At 33.9% G+C, this 23,799-nt stretch overlaps 1 protein-coding gene across 9 annotated transcripts in view; it reads left to right on the top strand.

Moving 5' to 3' along the window:
* The window catches only part of LOC141454141 (adenylyl cyclase 78C-like), a 252,026-nt gene that overhangs the window by 76,531 nt on the left and 151,696 nt on the right, over nucleotides 1–23,799 (top strand). For 8 of the 9 annotated variants that reach the window (XR_012458475.1, XR_012458474.1, XM_074128042.1 and 5 more), the window contains exon 2: nucleotides 20,734–20,813. Coding sequence is in view for 7 of the 9 variants with exons in the window: in XM_074128044.1 (XP_073984145.1) it covers nucleotides 20,734–20,813 (80 nt within the window). In the remaining 2 variants the exon portion in view is untranslated. Of the gene's footprint in view, nucleotides 1–20,591; nucleotides 20,814–23,799 lie in introns of those variants that run through there. The other variant, XM_074128041.1, reaches the window with a different exon arrangement.

Here is a 23,799-nt window from a genome sequence, read left to right as displayed (position 1 = left end):
ATCATATTTACAAGTTAAAGCTATAAGCACGTAATGGCGAACCTATGAGAGAGGTATGTGTCAGATGTAACGCGCGAACTCATTATGGGTGAGATGCATCAAAGAGAAAACATTATTTTATCACAATAATATAGCGATTCTACTATTGCACTCAACAAGTGCATTTAAGAAATAACGGTATTTATTACACTTTATTTCATGGTATTGTTTTATTGTGTTTTCTTAAATTATTGCATCCCATGAATTTAAAATTACTTTTTTTTTTGTAGGTGTTAATGAAATAAAGAGATCTCTTTAAAATATATACGAGGGTCGTTTGAAAAGTCCGTGCAAAGTCAGAGAGATAGCACTACTGGCGCGTATCGAGGTTATGTTTAGTTAGTAGCATCTCTTGGAAGAACACACACCAAGTTTCAGCCAGATAGGTCTATTTCTTTGTGTTTGGCATTCGTTTGAATCGAGGAAGTCGAGTGATTTTCAAAAAATGGACGAAAAAGAATTTCGTGTGTTGATTAAACACTACTTTATGAAAGGCAAAACGCCTGAGGAGACTAAAGAAAAGCTTGATAAACATTATGGTGACTCTGCACCTTCGATTAGAACAGTTTATAAGTGGTTTCAAAATTTTCGGAGTGGCCATATGGCCACAAGTGACGCTGAACGTTCTGGACGCCCTGTTGAGGTTACTACTCCAGAAATCATTGATAAAATCCATGATATGGCGATGGATGACAGAAGAGTGAAGGTGCGTGAGATTGCTAGTGCTATGGGCATCTCGAATGAACGGGTACATAATATTTTGCATCAACATTTGGACATGACAAAGCTATCCGCAAGATGGGTGCCGCGATTGCTCACGCTTGACCAAAAACGAAATCGTGTGAAGTGTTGCAAGGACGGTTTGCAGCTGTTCCAGAAGAATCCGCAGGACTTTAAGCTTCGTTTCGTCACTGTGAATGAAACATGGATACATCACTACACTCCTGAGACCAAAGAACAATCTGAACAATGGGTTACCAAGGGTTACGAAGGCGAAGACCGTTCCTTCAGCCGGAAAGATTATGGCGACTGTCTTTTGGGATCCGCAAGGAATAATCCTCATTGACTATCTGGAAAAGGGTAAAACTATTACAGGTGCATATCATTCATCGTTATTGGACCGTTTTAAAACCGAACTTCAAGAAAAACGCCCTCGATTGGCCCACAAAAAAGTCCTTTTCCATCACGACAACGCACCAGCTCACACCTCAGCAGTTGTGGTCGCAAAATTAATGGAAATAGGGTTCCAACTCGTTTCACATCCCCCCTATTCTCTAGACTTGGCTCTCTCGGACTACTATTTGTTCCCCAATATGAAGAAATGGCTGGCGGGAAAAAGATTTTATTCAAACGAGGAGGTGATTGCAGAAACGAATGGCTATTTTTCAGACTTGGACAAATCCTATTATTCGGAAGGGATCAACAAAGTAGAGCAGCGTTGGACGAAGTGAATAACCCTAAAAGGAGACTATGTTGAAAAATAAAAAAGGTTTACCCCAAAAAATTAAGTAGTTTTTATTTTTGCACGGACTTGTCAAACGACCCTCGTAATATATACGCCATCAAATTCATAAAACAATCTATACCGTTATTTTGTACAGATAATTGTTTTGAACTTACAAAAGCTCGTAAATCCTGATTTATCGCCAAGATCACGATCCCAAGTAATGAACAGTTTATTAAAACGTGAACAATGCTCCACCCACTACATGCTGTTGGTTAAGATCCATAATGTAATTTTTATTAATTTTATCGTGCAGAGAAGGGAGCAAATCTTTTTCAATTAATTTTTAAAAAAATACTGGAATGTTAATAAACATTTTTTTATTTAACTGTATGAATACTGTTATAAATATTTTATAAATAAGTATAATAAAATACACTTTGTAACTTAACATTACTTAAAGGAATTTTTATATTTTAGGTTTACGCAATTTTATAGAAACATAAATATGAGTTGAATGTTTTTGTTAATTATAAAGGTTCAGTCTTATGAACTTTATTCTCATTTTCTCGTATAATGTACTAAGCACATAAATGCGGTCTCTTTGCTACTTTGTAGTTAGGTAGACATTACATTAAATGAATGTTGTTTTGGGCATGACACATAAATAAATGATAAAAGAGAAAACATATTTTAAACTTTTATTCAGAGTTCTAAAATTTGTAATGCTGATTTTTGATACTTAATTTTTTGTTGCTGTTACTGTAAAAGCAAGGCTATAAACGCTATACTTTGGCACTATAAAATGCTTATGCATTAAATAACAAGGTTACTTTGATTACCCTGATCGACTATATCACTATTTAGACGTCATTTACAATATCCTCATCTTTATTACATCATTAAATTAATTAATTAAACTGCCTCTACCATTTACACGATGACCTGTTCACTTGTTTGTGATTGGAATTACATCTAACACAGCATCTTCAAATGTATCGAAGCGTCTCGAATTTGACTCTGAAAACTTCAGTTGTTTTAGCTTTTTATAGAATTAAAACTGAGAATGTGAAAGCTGTAAACGTTGAAGCTAATGTTTACAGATTAAAAGTACAGTTAGTCTTATCCCACTAAAAAGGCCAAAATAATAATAATAATTTATATTTTTATTTAGGATTGAAATAGTGAGGATTCGGTCAAAAAAACAACAACTCAGTATTTACGCTAACATTTCGACAAATTTTATTGTCTTCTTCAGGGTCTGGATATTACAAATAAATAAAGCTACAATTAGACCATTGAAGCACAGGAATGAAAATACATATCTTATTAAAAAAACTATAAGAAATCATATCAATTACAATTCGTTAGAACTAACATATGTACAATTACTTACGAAATTGTTACGTTATTTATTTGTAAAAATCCAGGCCGTGAGGAAGACAATAAATTCATCGAAACGTCCGGCGTAAAGAGAGGAGTTTTTGTTTTTCAATTTGACCGAATCCTCGCTATTTCAATTCTAAATATTAATAGTTTACGGTCACTAAAAAGGTAATAAAAATTCATAATTACAAAATTTGTGCGCTGATCAATACACTAATGTTATATTCAGTCAAGTTGAATATTACGCAAAAACTGAATTTGTCTAGTTTCATTTAGTTGCTATGTAAAATCCATTTTTCTGCAACCATGTAGGAAAGTTCTCATTACTCAATTAAAATCAGCTGTGTAATGCCCAACTTCCCACACTAGTAGGGAAAAATTCCCATTAGTGTCACTTTCCTCACTAGTGAGTGGAAAAACTAAATTGTGCTTCCTTGATATAAGAAGTTTTGTTATTAACATAAATATTTTCTGTAAAACTCTAATAAGCTTATTTAAATTTATTTTATTTAAATAATTAAAAAACGAATATTAAAAAAATAAAATAAAAATTGAAAGGAATATAGAAATAAAAATAATACTTTAATAAATAATTAGATATTTATAATTATAACAGTTAAAAAGGTTATAGTGTTACCTTATAGAAATTTAAAATGGATTCTAGTGATTCCTGTTTAGAAAACACTCCTCCATCAATAAAAGAAACAGCAGAAAATGTAATAAGTAATGTAAATACGTAAGTAATGTAAATAATTGTAATTTAACAATAAATGTTTATAATAAATAAATTACTTTTTGTAGACTGTAAAAATGAAATTTTTAATTTTATTAGTTAATAAATGGTTGCAGAAAAAATATAATATTTAACTCTAGTGTAAAGTATTTTACTCATACTCGGCAATTTGCACTTGCACTCGCATCGCTTCGCTCGCTCGTGCGTGCAAACCCTGCCTCGCGTGAGGAAAAGTACTACTTTCCACACTTGTTAAATAAATAACTATTGCATTTATTGATCATTAAGAAATTTGATAAGAAAAACGCATACGGATTATTTCGTATTCTTGTTACTATACGAGTATTTCACACATTGTACTAAATAATGCGATACTAATTATAATAAATTGATTTTAATTCATACTCTTGCATTCAAGTGAAAATAAGTAAAAATGTCTCCTTTAAGGAAGACTTTGTTTGCTACAATTTGAGAACTTATAACAGAAAGTGAAGTCCGATTTACGCATTATAATATCGGATATATTAATAATACATGAATCTTCAGTAATTTCTTCTCCGCCTGTGCGAAAAAACACAATTATAATTACTATTCTTTCTGTATTATTTAAATACAGAGTCGAGGGGGACGAACGGAGCAGTTTGTTACATTAACCAACAACCATGACATTGTTTGTTTCAGCCATAAAGGAACTAGTACAGACGATAGGAACTTGTCATTGATAAGTGCGTCAAGTTCAAATACGGCACTTTCAATGGCTCCTGATTATTATAGCCACGAATCGAATACCATGATGTACTAGCAAAGAATTTAAACATTACCATAATTTTTAAATTCAATATTTGGTCTCATTATTTGCAATAAACAGAATATAAATTCAATATAGTTTAAATTTAAATTGCATATAAATGATAAGAAAATAGTGTTCATATCATATTTTTAAAATGTTGATTGCGTAAGAATAAGTAATATGACATATCGTAAATATTCTGAATGCCAGAAGAATTTCTCACTTAGAGCGTAGAAAAATGTTCAAAAGTTATGGGCCATTTACGTACAAGTAATAGACTTACAAATTTTCACAATCAATTCTCTGTGAGTGATTGATTTAAGTCTGAAAACTCTTCAAAGTGTTTGTTTGAAGAGAAAGAAATTATAATTTCCAATTTTATTGAAAGTTTTTTGATTTATTTTAATGCCGAACCTAGAGACTACGAGATTATCTAAATTAGGGTGTTTCAAAAAAATGATGTCTTTTAAATTTTAAAGAGCGCCGGGCGGAAAATCAAAGTTCATTTAAAAACAAAAAGTTCCGTCCGTAGTAGAGCGAAATCGATTAATATTTAGAGGTCGCTACCATCGATCAAAAGATTTTTGTTTTGCTTTTATTTTTTTTATATAAAAAATCCTTATTAAATATTTTGTATCTTTTCAAATTATTAGCAAAACATGTAATTGTACTAAGTTTATTTAAATATAATTTGCTATAAAGACAATGCAGTTGGAATCATTTTGATGGCCTTTCTATTTTCAAAGTTATGAATAATTAAAGAGCTGTATTTAAAAAAAAAAAAAATATTAAGAAAAATATACATTTTTGAAAAATTTCGATTACTTAACGTTAAAATCACTTCATTTTTTATGTGTTTCGTACAGAATTTAAAAAACAAATAATTTTTGTTGCTGAAACGTCTAAATTAGGGAATATTTTGCATTTATTGTTATAATTTGAAATTGATTGATTGATAGTAAATTAATTTCAAATTATAACAATAAATGCATATTTTTATATATTTTTCTTAATATTTTTTTTAAATACAGCTTCTTTAATTATACGTTGTTTACAAAAAAGGTAACAAGAAGAAGAAGAAGAAGAAGAACAACAACAACAACAACAACAACAACAACAACAACAACAAGAACAACAACAACAACAACAACAACATTTTTTGAAAAAGCCGTTTTTGCTCATTTTTGGCAACTTTTTTCTCGAAACCTATTAGATATGGGTTGTTGCTAAAAAATTACAGTTATAAAGGAGGGTTTGCCCTATAATTTAAAGAAAATTTGGGAATTTTATCTTTTATAGAAAAAGAGAAAAAAATTGTCAAAGTTGGGTGTTTTTCAACGTTACGCTTTTTCGTGCAGTTTTTGACGAGCAACCCTTATACAACTGTCCTACCGGACTTTATATATATATAAAAAAAGCAAAACAAAAATCTTTTGATCGATGGTAGCGACCTCTAAATATTAATCGATTTTGCTCTATTTGGAACGAAACTTTTTGTTTTTAAATGAACTTTGATTTTCCGCCCGGCGCTCTTTAAAATTTAAAAGTCAACATGTTTTGAAACACCCTAATCTACATGGCTGTGGAAACAGAAATTTACAGAAACAGATTATATTTTACATTAATTTGATTATATAGAAATATCAGTTTAAAACAAATTTACAATTTTTAATATTATGCATCATTACTGCACATCCATACATTACAACAAATTTAATATCTAATATTATAATAATTGTGAAGTGATATTTTTTAGGTACATATATCTCCAAATTAATGTAAATTGTAATTTGTTCGCGTTGTTGCCAAAAAAAAATACATTTTTCTGCAACCATGTAGGGAAGTTCTCATTACTCAATTAAAATCAGCTGTGTAATGCCCAACTTCCCACACTAGTAGGGAAAAATTCCCATTAGTGTCACTTTCCTCACTAGTGAGTGGAAAAACTAAATTGTGCTTCCTTGATATAAGAAGTTTTGTTATTAACATAAATATTTTCTGTAAAACTCTAATAAGCTTATTTAAATTTATTTTATTTAAATAATTAAAAAACGAATATTAAAAAAATAAAATAAAAATTGAAAGGAATATAGAAATAAAAATAATACTTTAATAAATAATTAGATATTTATAATTATAACAGTTAAAAAGGTTATAGTGTTACCTTATAGAAATTTAAAATGGATTCTAGTGATTCCTGTTTAGAAAACACTCCTCCATCAATAAAAGAAACAGCAGAAAATGTAATAAGTAATGTAAATACGTAAGTAATGTAAATAATTGTAATTTAACAATAAATGTTTATAATAAATAAATTACTTTTTGTAGACTGTAAATATGAAATTTTTAATTTTATTAGTTAATAAATGGTTGCAGAAAAAATATAATATTTAACTCTAGTGTAAAGTATTTTCCTCACACTCGGCAATTTGCACTTGCACTCGCATCGCTTCGCTCGCTCGTGCGTGCAAACCCTGCCTCGCGTGAGGAAAAGTACTACTTTCCACACTTGTTAAATAAATAACTATTATCGCCTATGAAACGTTCTTTAAATTAAAGATAATTTGGGAATTTTATCCTTCATATCTTTTAGAGGGAAAAATTGTCAAATTTGGGGTGTTTTTCAACGTTACGCTTTTTCATGCAATTTTCGACATCAATCCTTTACATAACTCTCCAACCGGACAGTTTTAATTTATTTATGTACTTTTTCTGCGTAAGCCCATTTAATATTAACAGCTGAAGAGAAAAACCTTTGGAAAACGTTGTGAATGGAGAGAAATTGCTAACCGCAAAAGTGCACTTCTTTTTATATAAGTTTATCAAAGTAGTAATGTCCTCAAATAATTATTTCCACAATTTCCTTTGTAATTTGTTCTTCGGTTGGCATTGGTTGACGTGTATAGGGCATTTTTTTTTTTTTCTAATTGCAATATTTTCCGGAAAACTATTTTGAATTGAACTTGAGAGAAACGTCTGACATTGCTCTATCAATATTATCAACATTTTTATTTGCTGTAATAGTGTCAACTGCAAAATAACATTTTCTCTGTATTCACTGTTTTAAACATTTATCTAAACAAATATAAAAGAAAATTATTCAAGCAATTTTCTAGAAAATGAGGAATTTTTTTCTTTTCTTTTTTAGGGTTTAAAGACAGTTTCTAAGGTATCATAATCTCCAATGCCCAAAGTCCAAGATTTCCAGTCCTCCTACTGCCCTTCCTGAAGGCCTCTAGAGGCCATTCCCTCGGTAATTCCCTCCATCCAAGTTTTCCTAGGCCTGCCTTTTCTTCCCCTCTCACTAGCAATGAAATCTATCATCTTCCTAGGCTATCTCTCACAACTCATACGCATCACGTGGCCGTACCATTTTAATTTCCATGTTTCGGTGGAATACAAAATGTTTTTCTTTTTTGTATCCCAACACACCGAATTAGGCACGTGCCATATCTTGGAGACCCCGCAGCTTCTTCTCCAGAAATCCATTTCTAAGGAAATCTAAGCCTATCTTCCATTTTCTTCGTTAGGCTCGCAAGTTTCTGCCGCGTAGAGGGTTATATTTGCCAAGAAAACGTGGAAGAGCCTTTTTTTAATCTCCATGCGGATAGATTTACTCCAAAGTACCGAGTTCAATAAATTGGATAGCTTGCTTTCCCTTTACAATTTTCTTTTGGATATCCAATTCTGAAGACCCAGTAGCCGAAAACCAGGCACCTAGGTACTTGAACTCTCTACACGGATGCAGCTGCCAATCTTCCTCATTCAGGGACGTAGGGGAAGATCCACCTACCACCATATACTGCGTTTTGGACTTGTTGACCTCTAAACCCCAGTCTGAGTACGATACAAGCAGCTTCCTCAACATGTACGATAGGTCTTCCTCATCTTCAGCTATAAGCACTTGATCGTCCGCAAACTGTATCGTGTTCTCCCACTTTCACTCCCATATTAGAACATTTTTTCTTCCAATCCAAGAGGGCTACATCGATGAAGATGTTAAAGAGGACGGGCGAAAGACAGCAATCTTGCCTGAGTCTTTTTGATATAGGGAACGATTCAGAAAGGCAGTTACCAATTTTGGACCGAACATCTCGCGTGAGGAAAAATATCAGTTATAATCGGGGAGCCTATTTTGGGACTTTTTTTTTTTTAAACACTTCTTAATCTTAAACTAGGTTTCCAGCGATGTCAGTCGGATGATGCGCTCTTTAGTACGATGATGTGATGGTAACAGTACATTACAGATTATACTTGTGTAGAAGTTAACTTTTAAGGCCCCATTTCTTTCTTACGACTTCAAAAAATCTAAATTGACTCCTTTAATGTCGGTGTGTCTACACAGAATGTGGACACACATGTGTGTGTACTGCGCTTCAGTTAGACATGTCGAAGAAGTTTCACATCCGGTTTTTGCGTTCGTTATGATGCAATACCCACCAGAACGCTTAAGATAACTGTTTTCTCAGGATGTAACCACAAATGGCAGAGATCACTTTACATTGTCCATCTATTTCTGTTCAAATTCAGAATTACCTTCACACTTATTCTCGCTCCTCTACTTGTCACCTGCTCCGGATGTCAGGAATTCCAATATTTTGTTTGGTTCCTGTAATTATTTAGCTTGTCAATTAGAAATGAAAATTTATTTATAAAACTATGAGGTAATTCTTATTTTTATTCTGTTAGGTAACTAATGGGAAATTATTGATATTATTTTGGCCATTTTCTAATCTATTTTCCATGTTTCTGATAATTTTTAGCCTTGACTGCGCCTTACATCAGCCAAATATTGTTCATGCACATTTTGTTTTCCTTATTGGTCATTTTTAAGAAATACTAGACGTACCTATAATTCCCAACTGAGTCAATTTTAAAATTCTACAATTCATTAAATAAATTTTCTTAAATATTTTTTCTGATCTGATAAACATACGAGGGTCGTTTGAAAAGTCCGTGCAAAAATAAAAACTACTTAATTTTTTGGGGTAAACCTTTTTTATTTTTCAACATAGTCTCCTTTTAGGCTTATACACTTCGTCAAACGCTGCTCTAGTTTGTTGATCCCTTCCGAATAATAGGATTTGTCCATGTCTGAAAAATAGCCATTCGTTTCTGCAATCACCTCCTCGTTTGAATAAAATCTTTTTCCCGCCAGCCATTTCTTCATATTGGGGAACAAATAGTAGTCCGAGGGAGCCAAGTCTGGAGAATAGGGGGGATGTGAAACGAGTTGGAACCCTATTTCCATTAATTTTGCGACCACAACTGCTGAGGTGTGAGCTGGTGCGTTGTCGTGATGGAAAAGGACTTTTTTGTGGGCCAATCGTGGGCGTTTTTCTTGCAGCTCGGTTTTCAAACGGTCCAATAACGATGAATAATACGCACCTGTAATAGTTTTACCCTTTTCCAGATAGTCGATGAGGATTATTCCTTGCGAATCCCAAAAGACAGTCGCCATAATCTTTCCGGCCGAAGGAACGGTCTTCGCCTTTTTTGGCGCAGATTCCCCCTTGGTAACCCATTGTTTAGATTGTTCTTTGGTCTCAGGAGTGTAGTGATGTATCCATGTTTCATCCACAGTGACGAAACGACGCTTAAAGTCCTGCGGATTCTTCTGGAACAGCTGCAAACCGTCCTTGCAACACTTCACACGATTTCGTTTTTGGTCAAGCAATCGCGGCACCCATCTTGCGGATAGCTTTGTCATGTCCAAATGTTGATGCAAAATATTATGTACCCGTTCATTCGAGATGCCCACAGCACTAGCAATCTCACGCACCTTCACTCTTCTGTCATCCATCACCATATCATGGATTTTATCAATGATTTCTGGAGTAGTAACCTCAACAGGGCGTCCAGAACGTTCAGCGTCACTTGTGCCCATATGGCCACTCCGAAAATTTTGAAACCACTTATAAACTGTTCTAATCGAAGGTGCAGAGTCACCATAATGTTTATCAAGCTTCTCTTTAGTCTCCTGAGGCGTTTTGCCTTTCATAAAGTAGTGTTTAATCAACACACGAAATTCTTTTTCGTCCATTTTTTGAAAATCACTCGACTTCCTCGATTCAAACGAATGCCAAACACAAAGAAATAGACCGATCTGGCTGAAACTTGGTGTGTGTTCTTCCAAGAGATGCTACTAACTAAACATAACCTCGATACGCGCCAGTAGTGCTATCTCTCTGACTTTGCACGGACTTTTCAAACGACCCTCGTATGTACGTATCTTTTGCAGTAACTGCTTTAGTTTCATCAGATTTATCAGATCAGAAATGTAACTGCGACTTTTTTAGTGCACTTATTTTACGCGTAGCATTATTTATTGTTGCTGTATTATACAATGCAATTTTCGCCTGAAAATCCGAGGTTTTTTTAATCAATTACGTCACTTTAGTACAGCTCAATAAAACTTTCAAATTGCAAAACCTATTACAATTCTAAGCGAATGGATCAGTGCCTACCGCCAATGTTTACTATAGAAATTCCAAGCCTGTATTAACAATTTCCTTTACAATATAAGTTGGCAAGAGTGGCCCAAGATTTTCCGTCAATTTTTCTGTTACCAACGATGTGCTTAAACTGTTAACACAATGACGCTACCCTCGATGACTTTTCAGAAAAATATTTGCTTCTTTTTTAGTTTTCTAGCGTTACGAATATCTCTGCCTCCTAGGTCTATGAAGAAACTTCAAGGTGAAGGAGCCAATTAACTGAAAGGAAGTCCACTTTTTTAGATAACGCACAAATCTTGACCTAGCTACTTGTCAAATATAAATAACTTCCGTTTGATATGTTATCATTAACAGTACAATAATTTTTATGTCAAAATACGAGTCTAATAAATTATTAATTGAAGAGGATAGGTGGTCAGGAGCCCCGTGGCATGCTGGGCATTTCTGTGGGTTCATTTCAATCCGCCATTTCTTGGCCCAGGATTCTATTTTATGTAAATGTGTCTGTAACTTGTATGAAGCTGATGAAGGATGTGTACTTGAAGCAAGTATGGCTGTGTCGTCTGCATATGTACAGAGTGGTGTAGAGGATTGTACAACAATCCTCTTCCTTGTACAGATCTGGTGCGCTACCTTGGGCTCTACATAAACAAACGACTCATGTGGAACCCACACACTAGACTCAAAAGACAAGCAATGACGAAACATGCTAAACTGCTTTACAGACTTCTTGGACGACGCTCCAAATTGCCCATAGAACTCAAACGCTTAATATACTGTACTATTCCCAAACCTATGTGGCCTTACGGACTAGAGCTGTGGGGTTCAGCCAAACCTACAAACATACGGACAGTACAAGACATTTCAGTCAAAACTCCTCCGACAGATAGCTGACGCTCCTTTCTACGTGACTAACCTCACTCTTCACAATGACCTTAACATTCCCTTCGTACACCAACTCGCCAAGATTAAATATCAAAACTTCCATATTGCTCTCTCCACTTGCTCCAATCCTCTAGTACAGTCTCTCGCCTCCTCTGACAATCCTTCTAACAATCCACCTCGCAGACTGAGTGGTCCCGCAACTTCCTTGAGGTCTGAAGACCTAAAGATCATTATATCCCTTAGTGAGTGCTAGCACTGGGTAGTTTCTCTCCTCTTGCTCTTCACGTACCAATTAATCTTAGTACTTCCTGATTTACTTATTGTATATATGTAAGGTAAGTGGGGGGAAGATGCCAGTTGGGGGAAGATACAAGTATCGTCAGATTTTGAATATCTACAACTGGATGACAGCGATTCCTACGTTAAAGTGTGTAGTAAACAACTGTGAATACCGTGCTTGTGAGTATTGCTATTTATATCTAGTTTAATCGTCGTTAAACTGAAAATTCAACTCTTTGAACTTGGTGAGTACCCATGTTATAATATTTCGTTGTCGATACTTAAGGTTTGGTGACGGATTGACTAGATTAAACGTAATAATTCCGTGATATTTGTGTCGTGTACATCTTGGTGAGTACGTGTTAGCTTGAAACAACATGATTGAAGCCTTAGTACAAAAATAAACCTATGTGGCGTTTTCCTCCAGTGCTTGGGGTAAGATGCCACCTATTGAAGTGTTTCAATTTCATATTGATTTTCATACATTATTACATTATAATGATATATTTTATAATATAAAATCAATATAAAACAATTACTGACACCCGAAATATAGTTTTTGTATAATACATTAATATTATTAACCCTGAAGAAATTAGTCCTATCCCCAGATTTCAGAAACCCAAGCAAACTCGAAGAAAGAAACAAACTGCTGAAGTCCTTACGACGGTGGAGAAACGGGAGGCATTGAGAAGAAAGGCTACTCTGCCGACAAAAAAAGGGGGAAAAGTACTGCAGAAAAAGAAAAGGAAGGACAGTTCATCTTCAGCATCCTCCGCTCCCGATAATTTGATAATGACCAGTGGTGAGAGTGACATTGAAGAGGAGGACGATGATTTTTGTATTGAGTGTAAAGGATATTTTTATGATAGGAAGGGCCCAAAATGCGATTGGCTTCAATGCATAACATGCAAGAGATGGCTACATGAAATTTGCAGCAAATGCAATTTGCAATGCAAAAAATGTTAAAAATTAAACAAAAAATGTCTTTTGTTCGGTGTTCCTTCCCCTCAGTGTTTAATGAGAATATTTTGCTGTTTACCTAACATTAAATTTGTAATTTTTTCTTTCTCAATTTATATCTTAAGATATTGTTGCATCTTCCCCCGCATCAACTGGCATCTTCCCCATATGATGGGGGAAGATGCCAGTTTTGACAAATTTCATTCAAATGCATTTTTAATGGTTTTGCATTTAATTAAATATACTAATATAAATATGTAATTAAAGAGTAAAAAACAACCTGGACGTTGATACATTTGGTGTTGTTTTTCGATAACCCAGTTTCCTACAAAACGGAAATAAGTGTTAAGTGTGGCATCTTCCCCCCACTTACCTTAATACAGATTGTAGATAACTTAATAAATTGATAAAAATAAAAATAAAATAAATTATTAATTCTACAATTAGTTATTAATTACGATATTAGATTTTAGTGGGTACTTAATTTGAATAATCTAAAAGCTTTGTTACAGATAAAATATTTTGAAACATTAAATAATTAAATTATTTAAATCAACTTAGAATTAATTACAAACTTCTACAAAATTAACTTGGTCAACAGTAATCTTGGTGTCACTGCATCAATTTACAATCTGCTTCTTTCTTTATTTTTTTATTAATATTGTTGTGGTAGCGCTAAATCTTCGCTCCACTAAGAAGGCTAAGGTTATAAAAACTATTGTACAGTTTCCTTAATTTAGGATAGAATTCAGATTATCGGCTTGTGTATTATTAATTGTTGCTAACCGGGTTTTAAATTTAAATTTAAGATCCTTGTTTGCTTTTTGTTTCATCAATTCCTCTTCAATTTTGGAAAAGGAGTTATGATGTCACAGAAGCGGAAATAATACTTTTTGTTTTAAATATAATTAATTTCTCCAACTTGAAGCTGCATATTTATTCAATTAAATTTGTTAAATAAGTTATATAATAATATATAAATATATTGAGTTAAACAAATATTCTTGGGAAGCATGATCTTCGTTTTGCAACGGCTTCAGGCAAAACGGTTGAGTGACAAGCAATCAGTGTGGTAGACTTTAGAAATGATTAAAGTTTGTTGATTATGTCTTAGAGTTGTTGGCTGACATAGTACCATTTATTAGCCGCACCGATTTTCAAATTTTCAATTTTATTTTCGTCATTAAATTGAAAAGCAATTTGTTTAGCAGGTTTCAAATATTAGAAAGTTTTGGGAACCTAAAATTCTCTTCTAAAACTTAAAGTACAGATAACATTTTAGATTGATTTAAATTAGAAGTGGTTTTAAAACTAAAACCCACTACGTATCTCAAAGGAAATCTACGAGGGTCGTTTGAAAAGTCCGTGCAAAGTCAGAGAGATAGCACTACTGGCGCGTATCGAGGTTATGTTTAGTTAGTAGCATCTCTTGGAAGAACACACACCAAGTTTCAGCCAGATCGGTCTATTTCTTTGTGTTTGGCATCTCGAATGAACGGGTACATAATATTTTGCATCAACATTTGGACATGACAAAGCTATCCGCAAGATGGGTGCCGCGATTGCTTACGCTTGACCAAAAACGAAATCGTGTAAGGACGGTTTGCAGCTGTTCCAGAAGAATCCGCAGGACTTTAAGCGTCGATTCGTCACTGTGGATGAAACATGGATACATCACTACACTCCTGAGACCAAAGAACAATCTAAACAATGGGTTACCAAGGGGGAATCTGCGCCAAAAAAAGGCGAAGACCGTTCCTTCGGCCGGAAAGATTATGGCGACTGTCTTTTGGGATTCGCAAGGAATAATCCTCATCGACTATCTGGAAAAGGGTAAAACTATTACAGGTGCATATTATTCATCGTTATTGGACCGTTTGAAAACCGAGCTGCAAGAAAAACGCCCACGACTGGCCCACAAAATAGTCCTTTTCCATCACGACAACGCACCAGCTCACACCTCAGCAGTTGTGGTCGCAAAATTAATGGAAATAGGGTTCCAACTCGTTTCACATCCTCCCTATTCTCCAGACTTGGCTCCCTCGGACTACTATTTGTTCCCCAATATGAAGAAATGGCTGGCGGGAAAAAGATTTTATTCAAACGAGGAGGTGATTGCAGAAACGAATGGCTATTTTTCAGACATGGACAAATCCTATTACTCGGAAGGGATCAACAAACTAGAGCAGCGTTGGACGAAGTGTATAAGCCTAAAAGGAGACTATGTTGAAAAATAAAAAAGGTTTACCCCAAAAAATTAAGTAGTTTTTATTTTTGCACGGACTTTTCAAACGACCCTCGTATTTGACCCATACAGCCAGCATATCATTGTACATAAAAATTAAATGCGATACCAAAAATTTAGATTTAAACCTCTATGTTTAATATATTATCCATTAAAATGCTAATTGTAAAGTCTGTTAAATTTTTTTGTCGGTTTCTACTACAAAACTATATAATGATTCATATACATTTACATTTTTGCTGCTCAATATGCAGATATAATGAAATAGGTAAGTTAACTCTTTATATAGACGGTTGAAAAGCTCTTTCCTGTGACTCTCGTGCTTCGCACACTCGATGATCATGTCCACCTCATTGCATTTTTCACAGAAGTCAGTATTGCGCTTCCCGATTCTATATAAATATCTACCGCAAATAGCATGGTTTGAGCGTAATCGGCATATACTGCTAATAAATCTCCTGTTGATGTACTCTAAGTTTCGAAACCAGGATTTTCTTTTACCTATGACCGGATTATACTGCTTATAAAATGCCCCTTTTTTTTCGTTTTCGTACATCTGTCGCCAACTCTTCACCGCTCTTTGTCGGCTCAGTGTGGTAACGTTCTCGTTAGTAAGTTTGTAGTCTTGTCAATTGTCCATCAACTGTGGCCTCCTCCCTGGCCAGATCGTCCAGCTTCTCATTGTGCACTATACCAACATGACTTCTGATCCAGACAAACTTCACCATCTTATCTGCGGATATTTATCTGAGAATTATTTACAGAAGATTTTAAAAATTTGCAGTTTCTTTAGTGAACAGAATTGCTGTCTGTGTAAATTACGGGTTTATTTTGTGGTTTAGTGTGTTGATATATTTGAATGCCTCTTTTATAGCGTACAGTTCGAATTTAGCCCCAAATAGAACGCAGGATAATAGAACGCAGCTCCTGTTCGACCATCCAATTTAGAACCGTCTGTGTACACAGTGTTGAAATCAGAGTTTTTTTCATAATTGCCATTAAATATTATTTTTGAAACGTAAGATGGGTTATCTCTATTGTCGAGTAGAAATTCGATATTGAGTGTTTGTATGAGATTACCGTATTTTGTTTTATATATTGGAGCTATTTCGCTAAAGAACATTTGTGCACGAATATGTGATATTTCTGTAAAACGTTTTACTCACAAGGGTGATATTTTCTTCTACCAATAATTAGCAGAGAGGACCTTTACCGATAGATGGCAAAGTTTATCGCATGTTGGACTTGCATTTGGACATTAATTTGATCATGTAACGATCGGCTAACATTTGCCTTCTAACCGACAACGGCTGAGTATTGGATGAGGTAACTGCAAGTATAAGAAATTTATATAAAGTATGAAATATCTATCAAAAAAAGTTTGAAAGTGAAGAAAAATACGAGTAAAACCTTCTAACTTCAAAAAGTTTGTTAGCATAACAATTGTTGATTTTCATATGAACATTAATCGTTCAATGCGTTCTAAATTATGGCTGACACCAAAACGCTGTTGCAATCAATGGTAAATTTTCAAAAAATTCTATATAATTAGGTAGTAATGTAGACTTGCTCGTAGATAGGTCCACTGTTTGGCCTAATGCAATGGGACTGCATACCACAGTATCAAAAGACAAGGAACATAAGCTGTCTTTTGAAACCGGAAAAGATAGAAAGAGTTAACGTGTAAAAAAAAAAAGAAAAAGATTTGGCTGTGCTTATAACGGAAGACATATTTTAATGTCATCTGAAGAATTTGGCCAAAATATACAATTTCTTCGCAAGATATGTTTCGTACAGATTTATGATTTGAAGATTTTCTACCAAAGGCTCCTCGTTATTGACGAGTAAGATACATAGTTACAGATGTTACAGCAATTAATCTTAGTACTATTCTGAATTATATAATTCCAATATTGCCAACCTAACGAATAGATAAAGTTGCTAAAAAAAGCCAATTTAGAAATGAAGGTTCTTAATGATAATAATAATAAAAAAAGGACGTTCCATTAATCAAAGAAGTTATTTCGTATTACGCGTCCATCTTGCTGGGAATGTTGCCAACAGATGATTTAGCTGCCTAACCTACACGAATAGAATTTAATATAGCCAAAATATGATCTATTTACTATAAATCTATCCTGAGCAATATTTACTTGCAAATATATTATTAAATTATTCTAAGTTTAATCTATAGGTACCTGAAATTATCGTGAAAATTTTAGAACGCTAATTGGCTTCGTTTTTTCACTAAATTTTAAGATATTTTCCAGTAAATCTGCGATGACTTCCAAGTTACATAGGGCGATCCCTCATAAAAACGAAACTATTTTGGTGTCGTCCAGTTGAAGATTTATGGCTCACATATGTTCATTAGCGTAGCCTATCCTTCTGGACTCCAAGGCTAACCTTTCCCAATTTAAATAAATCAAAACATTGCTTTTAATTGGTTATTTAAAAATGACTAAATTTTTCAGCATCTTTTCATAGTGTTCAACACTTGCATTGTTGGCTACTCCAGTTTTGATTTTACTAGTTGGTCTTTAGGGCTGAAGACGACTAGTTTTTTTTTGACTACGACCGAGAGTTTTCGGAGAGAAGAGGCACGCTTTAATCACTCTTAATTTTGAGCTGAAAAATTGTGTTTAATTTAATGTAATGCATAATATTTGATCATCTAATGCAGCGTTTCTCAACCTTTTTTTGGCTCGCGTACTACTTGGTAGTACATCATGCTAAATTGTACCACTTCGTAAAAATGATTACATTTAGTGAAAATTGTTATTCCGAGTGTGTTATTTTATTATTATTATTATTATCTTTATTTGTATAGAGATACAATGTATCTGTTACAAAGGAGTTCAAGTTCATGTTCACTTTATAAACTGTAAGATCTTAGATTAGATTAGATAGTAGATGGGACGGGAACTAACCCCATGGCACCGCAGCCATAAAAGACTTATTGTGCCAGCCCCTTCTTATTTCTAGTAAGCGAACCCTCCCCTCCTAAAGAGGTTGAGGACTTTCCCTACTAGTTCTTTTTGCGCTACTATCTCCTTCGGCCTCAGCGTTCCAAAGGTTTCATAGCGCAAACGCTTGATTGCAACGCAATCGAACAGCAGGTGAGAGGCCGTTTCCTCCTCTTCCTGGCACAATCTGCACAATGGTTCCGAGCTAATAAGCCTTGGGCAGATGCTTCCTGAACCTACCATGCCCAGTGAATAGGCCTGTAATCAGAGTAATCTAATTTCTACCCAAGCACAGGGTCTCTTTGGTTCTTTGCTTATACAGCCAAGGCGTCATAGTCTTGCTGTGTTTAACCCCAGGACACATCACCCAGTTCTTTTCGTGCTCCCTCCAGATGCAATCTCTGAGAGCCGCACGAACAGAACCCTTGGTAATCCCCAGGACAGGCTCCGGACCGATGAAAGGAGTGTTAGCTCCATTTCTGGCCAGATGATCAGCTTTCTCATTACCTTCAAAACTGTAAGATCTTAGTTTTAAAACTTTTTTTTTAATAATTAAAAATTGCGTACATATTTTTCTCTTCAAAATTATTAATTAATTTACAAAGTTCTTCTTTAGGATTATTATATTTGTGCCCAAATCTTCTAAATTAATTTCTTTTAAGAATTCAACTACCTGTAAGTACCAATTAAATTTAATATTGCTTGGATAGAGCTTACTCATTACAATCAAGTCTCTTTAAGCAGATTTTTACATAGTCATTTTTCTTTTATTGTTAATGATATAGCTTTTCCTAAATTTTATTTACAGAAGGGGTTTGAAATACAGTAATCATTTGCGTTTTCGGGTTTTGGGAAAATAATCCATGAAAGACAAATTTAATCCTGTTAAATGTGCTATTATATTTTCTCATACGAGTATATCTTGAGACAGACTAACCTTATTACTTGTTCATATTAACAACTTTACTGTATAATAGGATGAAAACATAATTGCCGTTTCAGTCGAGTAAATTTATTTTTTCTGCAACCATGTAGGGAAGTTCTCATTACTCAATTAAAATCAGCTGTGTAATGCCCAACTTCCCACACTAGTGGGGAAAAATTCCCATTAGAGTCACTTTCCGCACTAGTGAGTGGAAAAACTTTATTGTGCTTCCTTGATATAAGAAGTTTTGTTATTAACATAAATATTTTCTGTAAAACTTTAATAAGCTTATTTAACGTAACTAAATAATTAAAAAACGAATATTAAACGATAAAATAAAAATTGAAAGGAATATAGAAATAAAAATAATACTTTAATAAATAATTAGATATTTTTAATTATAACAGTTAAAAAGGTTATAGTGTTACCTTATAGAAATTTAAAATGGATTCTAGTGATTCCTGTTTAGAAAACACTCCTCCGTCAATAAAAGAAACAGCAGAAAATGTAATAAGTAATGTAAATACGTAAGTAATGTAAATAATTGTAATATAACAATAAATGTCTACTTTGTGTAGACTGTAAAAATGAAATTTTTAATTTTTTTAGTTAATAAATCTAATGGTTGCAGAAAAAATATAATATTTAACTCGAGTGTCAAGTATTTTCCTCACACTCGGCAATTTGCACTTGCACTCGCCTCGCTTCGTTCGCTCGTGCGTACAAACCCTGCCTCGCGTGAGGAAAAGTACTACTTTCCACACTTGTTAAATAAATGACTATTGCCGAGCTTTCGATATAGGGACTAGTTCATCTTCAGGGCTAGTTTAGAAAGTAATATTTTTACATTACAGGGTTGGTGTGTCTTCTGTCTTTCAGGGTCCATGAACAGACAAGCCCTGAAGATGACCTAGTCCCTAGGTCGAAAGCTCGGCAAAATAAATTTTACTCGACTGAAATGGCAATTATTTTTTCATCCTATTTAAACTATGAATCAGTCACCAAAAAGAATGAACAACAATTACTGTATAATATTATTAATTAAAATAATTTTTATGAATTATAGGAAACAACGTTTCTATGATTTATTTTATTATGCCGGCATTATTAGTTATTTTTCGCGTACCACCGACCACAGGTTGGAAAACGCTGATCTAATATGATGAAAGTCTCAAAATGCGGTGAATGGTAAACAAACAAATTACTGTACCAAAAAAAAAAAGATGCATTTCTTTACCTATATTTCTGTTACGTCTGGAATAATGTATTTCCATAAACATGACGTTCTGTTAAAACAGAAGAGATTGACGCAGGTTCAACCTCTTTGACCTTCCTTTTTATGCTTTCTGTTTTCCTCTCTTTGTATATGTGCCTGTGGACAAGGGGTGGGGAGGTCTGACTTAGTATTGCAGGGCACAATGGTGGGGATGATAACAATACCGCCAAGTGGAGGTAAAGCACCCGCCAATGTTTACAGCACATTTCAATCTTGTCTCCGCTCTGCCGTGCTGTCGAGCGTATGGCTCATTGACGTGCTATTTATTGTTTTTCATATATTTTTGGTAATTTTATTTTGTTGAAAAAACAATTAAAATTTGCTTTGTGCTTTGTTTCTGCCAGGTGAATAGAAATGCGGTTGATTTGAATAATATATATGAAATGGACAGTGATAGCAAGGATTCCCCAACGGAAGCCGATGGGTAAGTCTTTTCAACTTAATAAACTAACTTTAAATTAGTATTTAAAGAAGTATTAGCAGTTTTTGAATCCTACATTAAATATTAACATCCAGCTTATTAGTATGTTTAATAAAAACAGAGCTGGTCATTGCAGTTTTTCAATTTATTTATCTATTTATCTTTTTTAAAATTCATTCATGTTTTGAGCGGAACTGAATGCGGAAAAACGTTCCAGCACTTTATCTTGGTAATCAATAACATTTTATTGTATTCCACCAATTAAGTTCCTCGGTTAATTTCAAGTATTGTTCGAATAATAGAGTTAATTTTATTTACTGTCGGTAACTATTTTATTCCAAGTCCACATAACATTCAAACTCTTAAGAAACTCAAAATTCTGTTTTATAATGTTACCTAACGTGGGACAAATCGACTTTTTCTCAAATTTAGTCTTAGCGAATAACGTTGTTATTGTGTAAAACTTAGAACTTAGTTTAAACTTGAAATATAACTTAGCTTAAACAGGAAAGCTTAACTTCATTGTCCCAAAGCAAACCTTTAAACATAGCTTAAGTTTAACCTTGTTGCTCTCCAAGAATTTTTTTTAAGCTTTAGTCTTTTTTTAAGAAAGTAGTTGCAACCACTTTCAAAAAAGGTACATGTATCAATTGGGTAACCTAGTTCTAACCTGTTTTTTTCTTCTTCTTAGTAGATCAAACTTACAAATATTTAGTGCTGAAGGCCCTTTATAATTTTCTCCAGAAATGAATTTATAAATAAAGATATCCTTGCTAAGCTTTCCTTTTAACTTCTGTACGAGGTACAATTAAGACACTGCAATCGTTCTTGAAGAAACGGCTGTTATTGTACATTAAGAATTGAATTTAACCATTTATCTACAATGCTTTTAACGATATCGGCTACAATCACAGATTTAAAATACAGGATAAAGGTGCAAGGATTTGTAATATTCATCCATTTTTATTTATTTACAAAGTAAAAAGGGACTTATCGTGATCACTAATTTTCGATTTTCTGCGTTTCCACCTTAAGTACAAGTTTTGTGTTCTGATGTTTTGTTAGCAATGAAAAATATCTCAGTGAGGACCTTTTTTTTAAAAAAAATCTTGAGTTTTATATTTTTTCTCGCAAGTATCTCAGTCAATTTAGAGGTACAACTTTAGAACGTAATATTTTTCTCGAAAATTAGAGTAAAAACGTTCTGCAAGAGCTCTCCATATAATATTTCTACTAGAATTTACTTAAATTCAAATTTAAAAAAATGGCTCCAAGTGCAAATTTCCTTCAGGGATTTCCCAGTTTTCCGCGATTTCTTCGAAAACTGTTTTAAAAGAATTTTTTAAAAATTTCTTAAATTTATTTCGCACATTTAAAACTACGTATTTTTGGGTTTTGGCTGTACAAGTTTCTAGTGTGAGTTTGGTGTTTTAGGGGAGTTATTTATCTGAAGAAATAGACTCAGTACAATCAACTAACAATGTCCACCAATTTGAATTGAAGTAATGTACATTTCTGTAAAAATTGTATTTTCAAGTGTAATTTTTCAACCGACAGTGCGCTCTCTATTCACAGTGCCAGTTTCTCACCAGATCTTGCCTTGAGAAATCAATGATTAAATTCTGATGAATGTGGAAAAACCATTTTCTAATTAGTGAAAACTCGGACACGGTAAGAAATACATCAAAGTTTCTGATACCGATAAAATCTTAGAAATAATTGTCGTTATAATTACTATTTAAATTATAACGTACTTGCGTGAATACTCAGGTTGTATTCTTGACTTTCATACCTGTCGGAGGTTATCAGTTGGTGCCATTTAATAGGCACCATTACTTATTAAGTAACCTTAGTAATAGCAAAATTATGGAATAACAATTTCTTATAGTTCGGCCTTGAACGTTATTACTTTATAATTAATTAATTTATTTGTTTATTTATATATAAAACAAAAATCACCCAGAAGAAGTAAATTATTATCTCTGACAAAGTGTATAAGAAATAGGACTCGCTCATCAAATATTGAGGTGATTCAGTTTGTCTTGGTTGGTTAAATGAGTCAAAGGGGTGTCCATGCGATCATACAGCGGCTAGCATTGATTCAACTTTATTAGCAGACTGGTTATAGTTCCCAAGAAAGACGTCAGAGGATCAACCCAGTAGACTACATCATCATTGTGACAGTTCCCGTGTTTTTGCTGTGAAAAAAAAGGGATCAAAGATGGAAGGTTATAAAAGTTACCGGGACGAAAAGTGGAACTTTGTTTGCTACTTGAGGTTATAGTGGAGCAGTAACTGGAGTTTTGGGTATGGTTACAGATCAAATTGGTTTATAAACAAGCTCTTAAAACCAGTTTGATACCCCTAGTTAATCGAGCTATCTATCAAAAAGACATCTTCATATTGCATGAATTTTGGTACTAATTTAGATATACGAGGGTCGTTTGAAAAGTCCGTGCAAAAATAAAAACTACTTAATTTTTTGGGGTAAACCTTTTTTATTTTTCAACATAGTCTCCTTTTAGGCTTATACACTTCGTCCAACGCTGCTCTAGTTTGTTGATCTCTTCCGAATAATAGGATTTGTCCAAGTCTGAAAAATAGCCATTCGTTTCTGCAATCACCTCCTCATTTGAATAAAATCTTTTTCCCGCCAGCCATTTCTTCATATTAGGGAACAAATAGTAGTCCGAGGGAGCCAAGTCTGGAGAATAGGGGGGATGTGAAACGAATTGGAACCCTATTTCCATTAATTTTGCGACCACAACTGCGGAGGTGTGAGCTGGTGCGTTGTCGTGATGGAAAAGGACTTTTTTGTGGGCCAATCGTGGGCGTTTTTCTTGCAGCTCGGTTTTCAAACGGTCCAATAACGATGAATAATATGCACCTGTAATAGTTTTACCAGATAGTCGATGAGGATTATTCCTTGCGAATCCCAAAAGACAGTCGCCATAATCTTTCCGGCCGAAGGAACGGTCTTCGCCTTTTT

This window comes from Rhodnius prolixus, unplaced genomic scaffold, assembly GCF_049639745.1.
Source record: "Rhodnius prolixus isolate KJV_2025 unplaced genomic scaffold, Rpr scaffold_9, whole genome shotgun sequence".
Taxonomy (NCBI): Eukaryota; Metazoa; Arthropoda; class Insecta; order Hemiptera; family Reduviidae; genus Rhodnius; species Rhodnius prolixus.
This window is presented reverse-complemented; position numbering and strand designations above follow the sequence as displayed.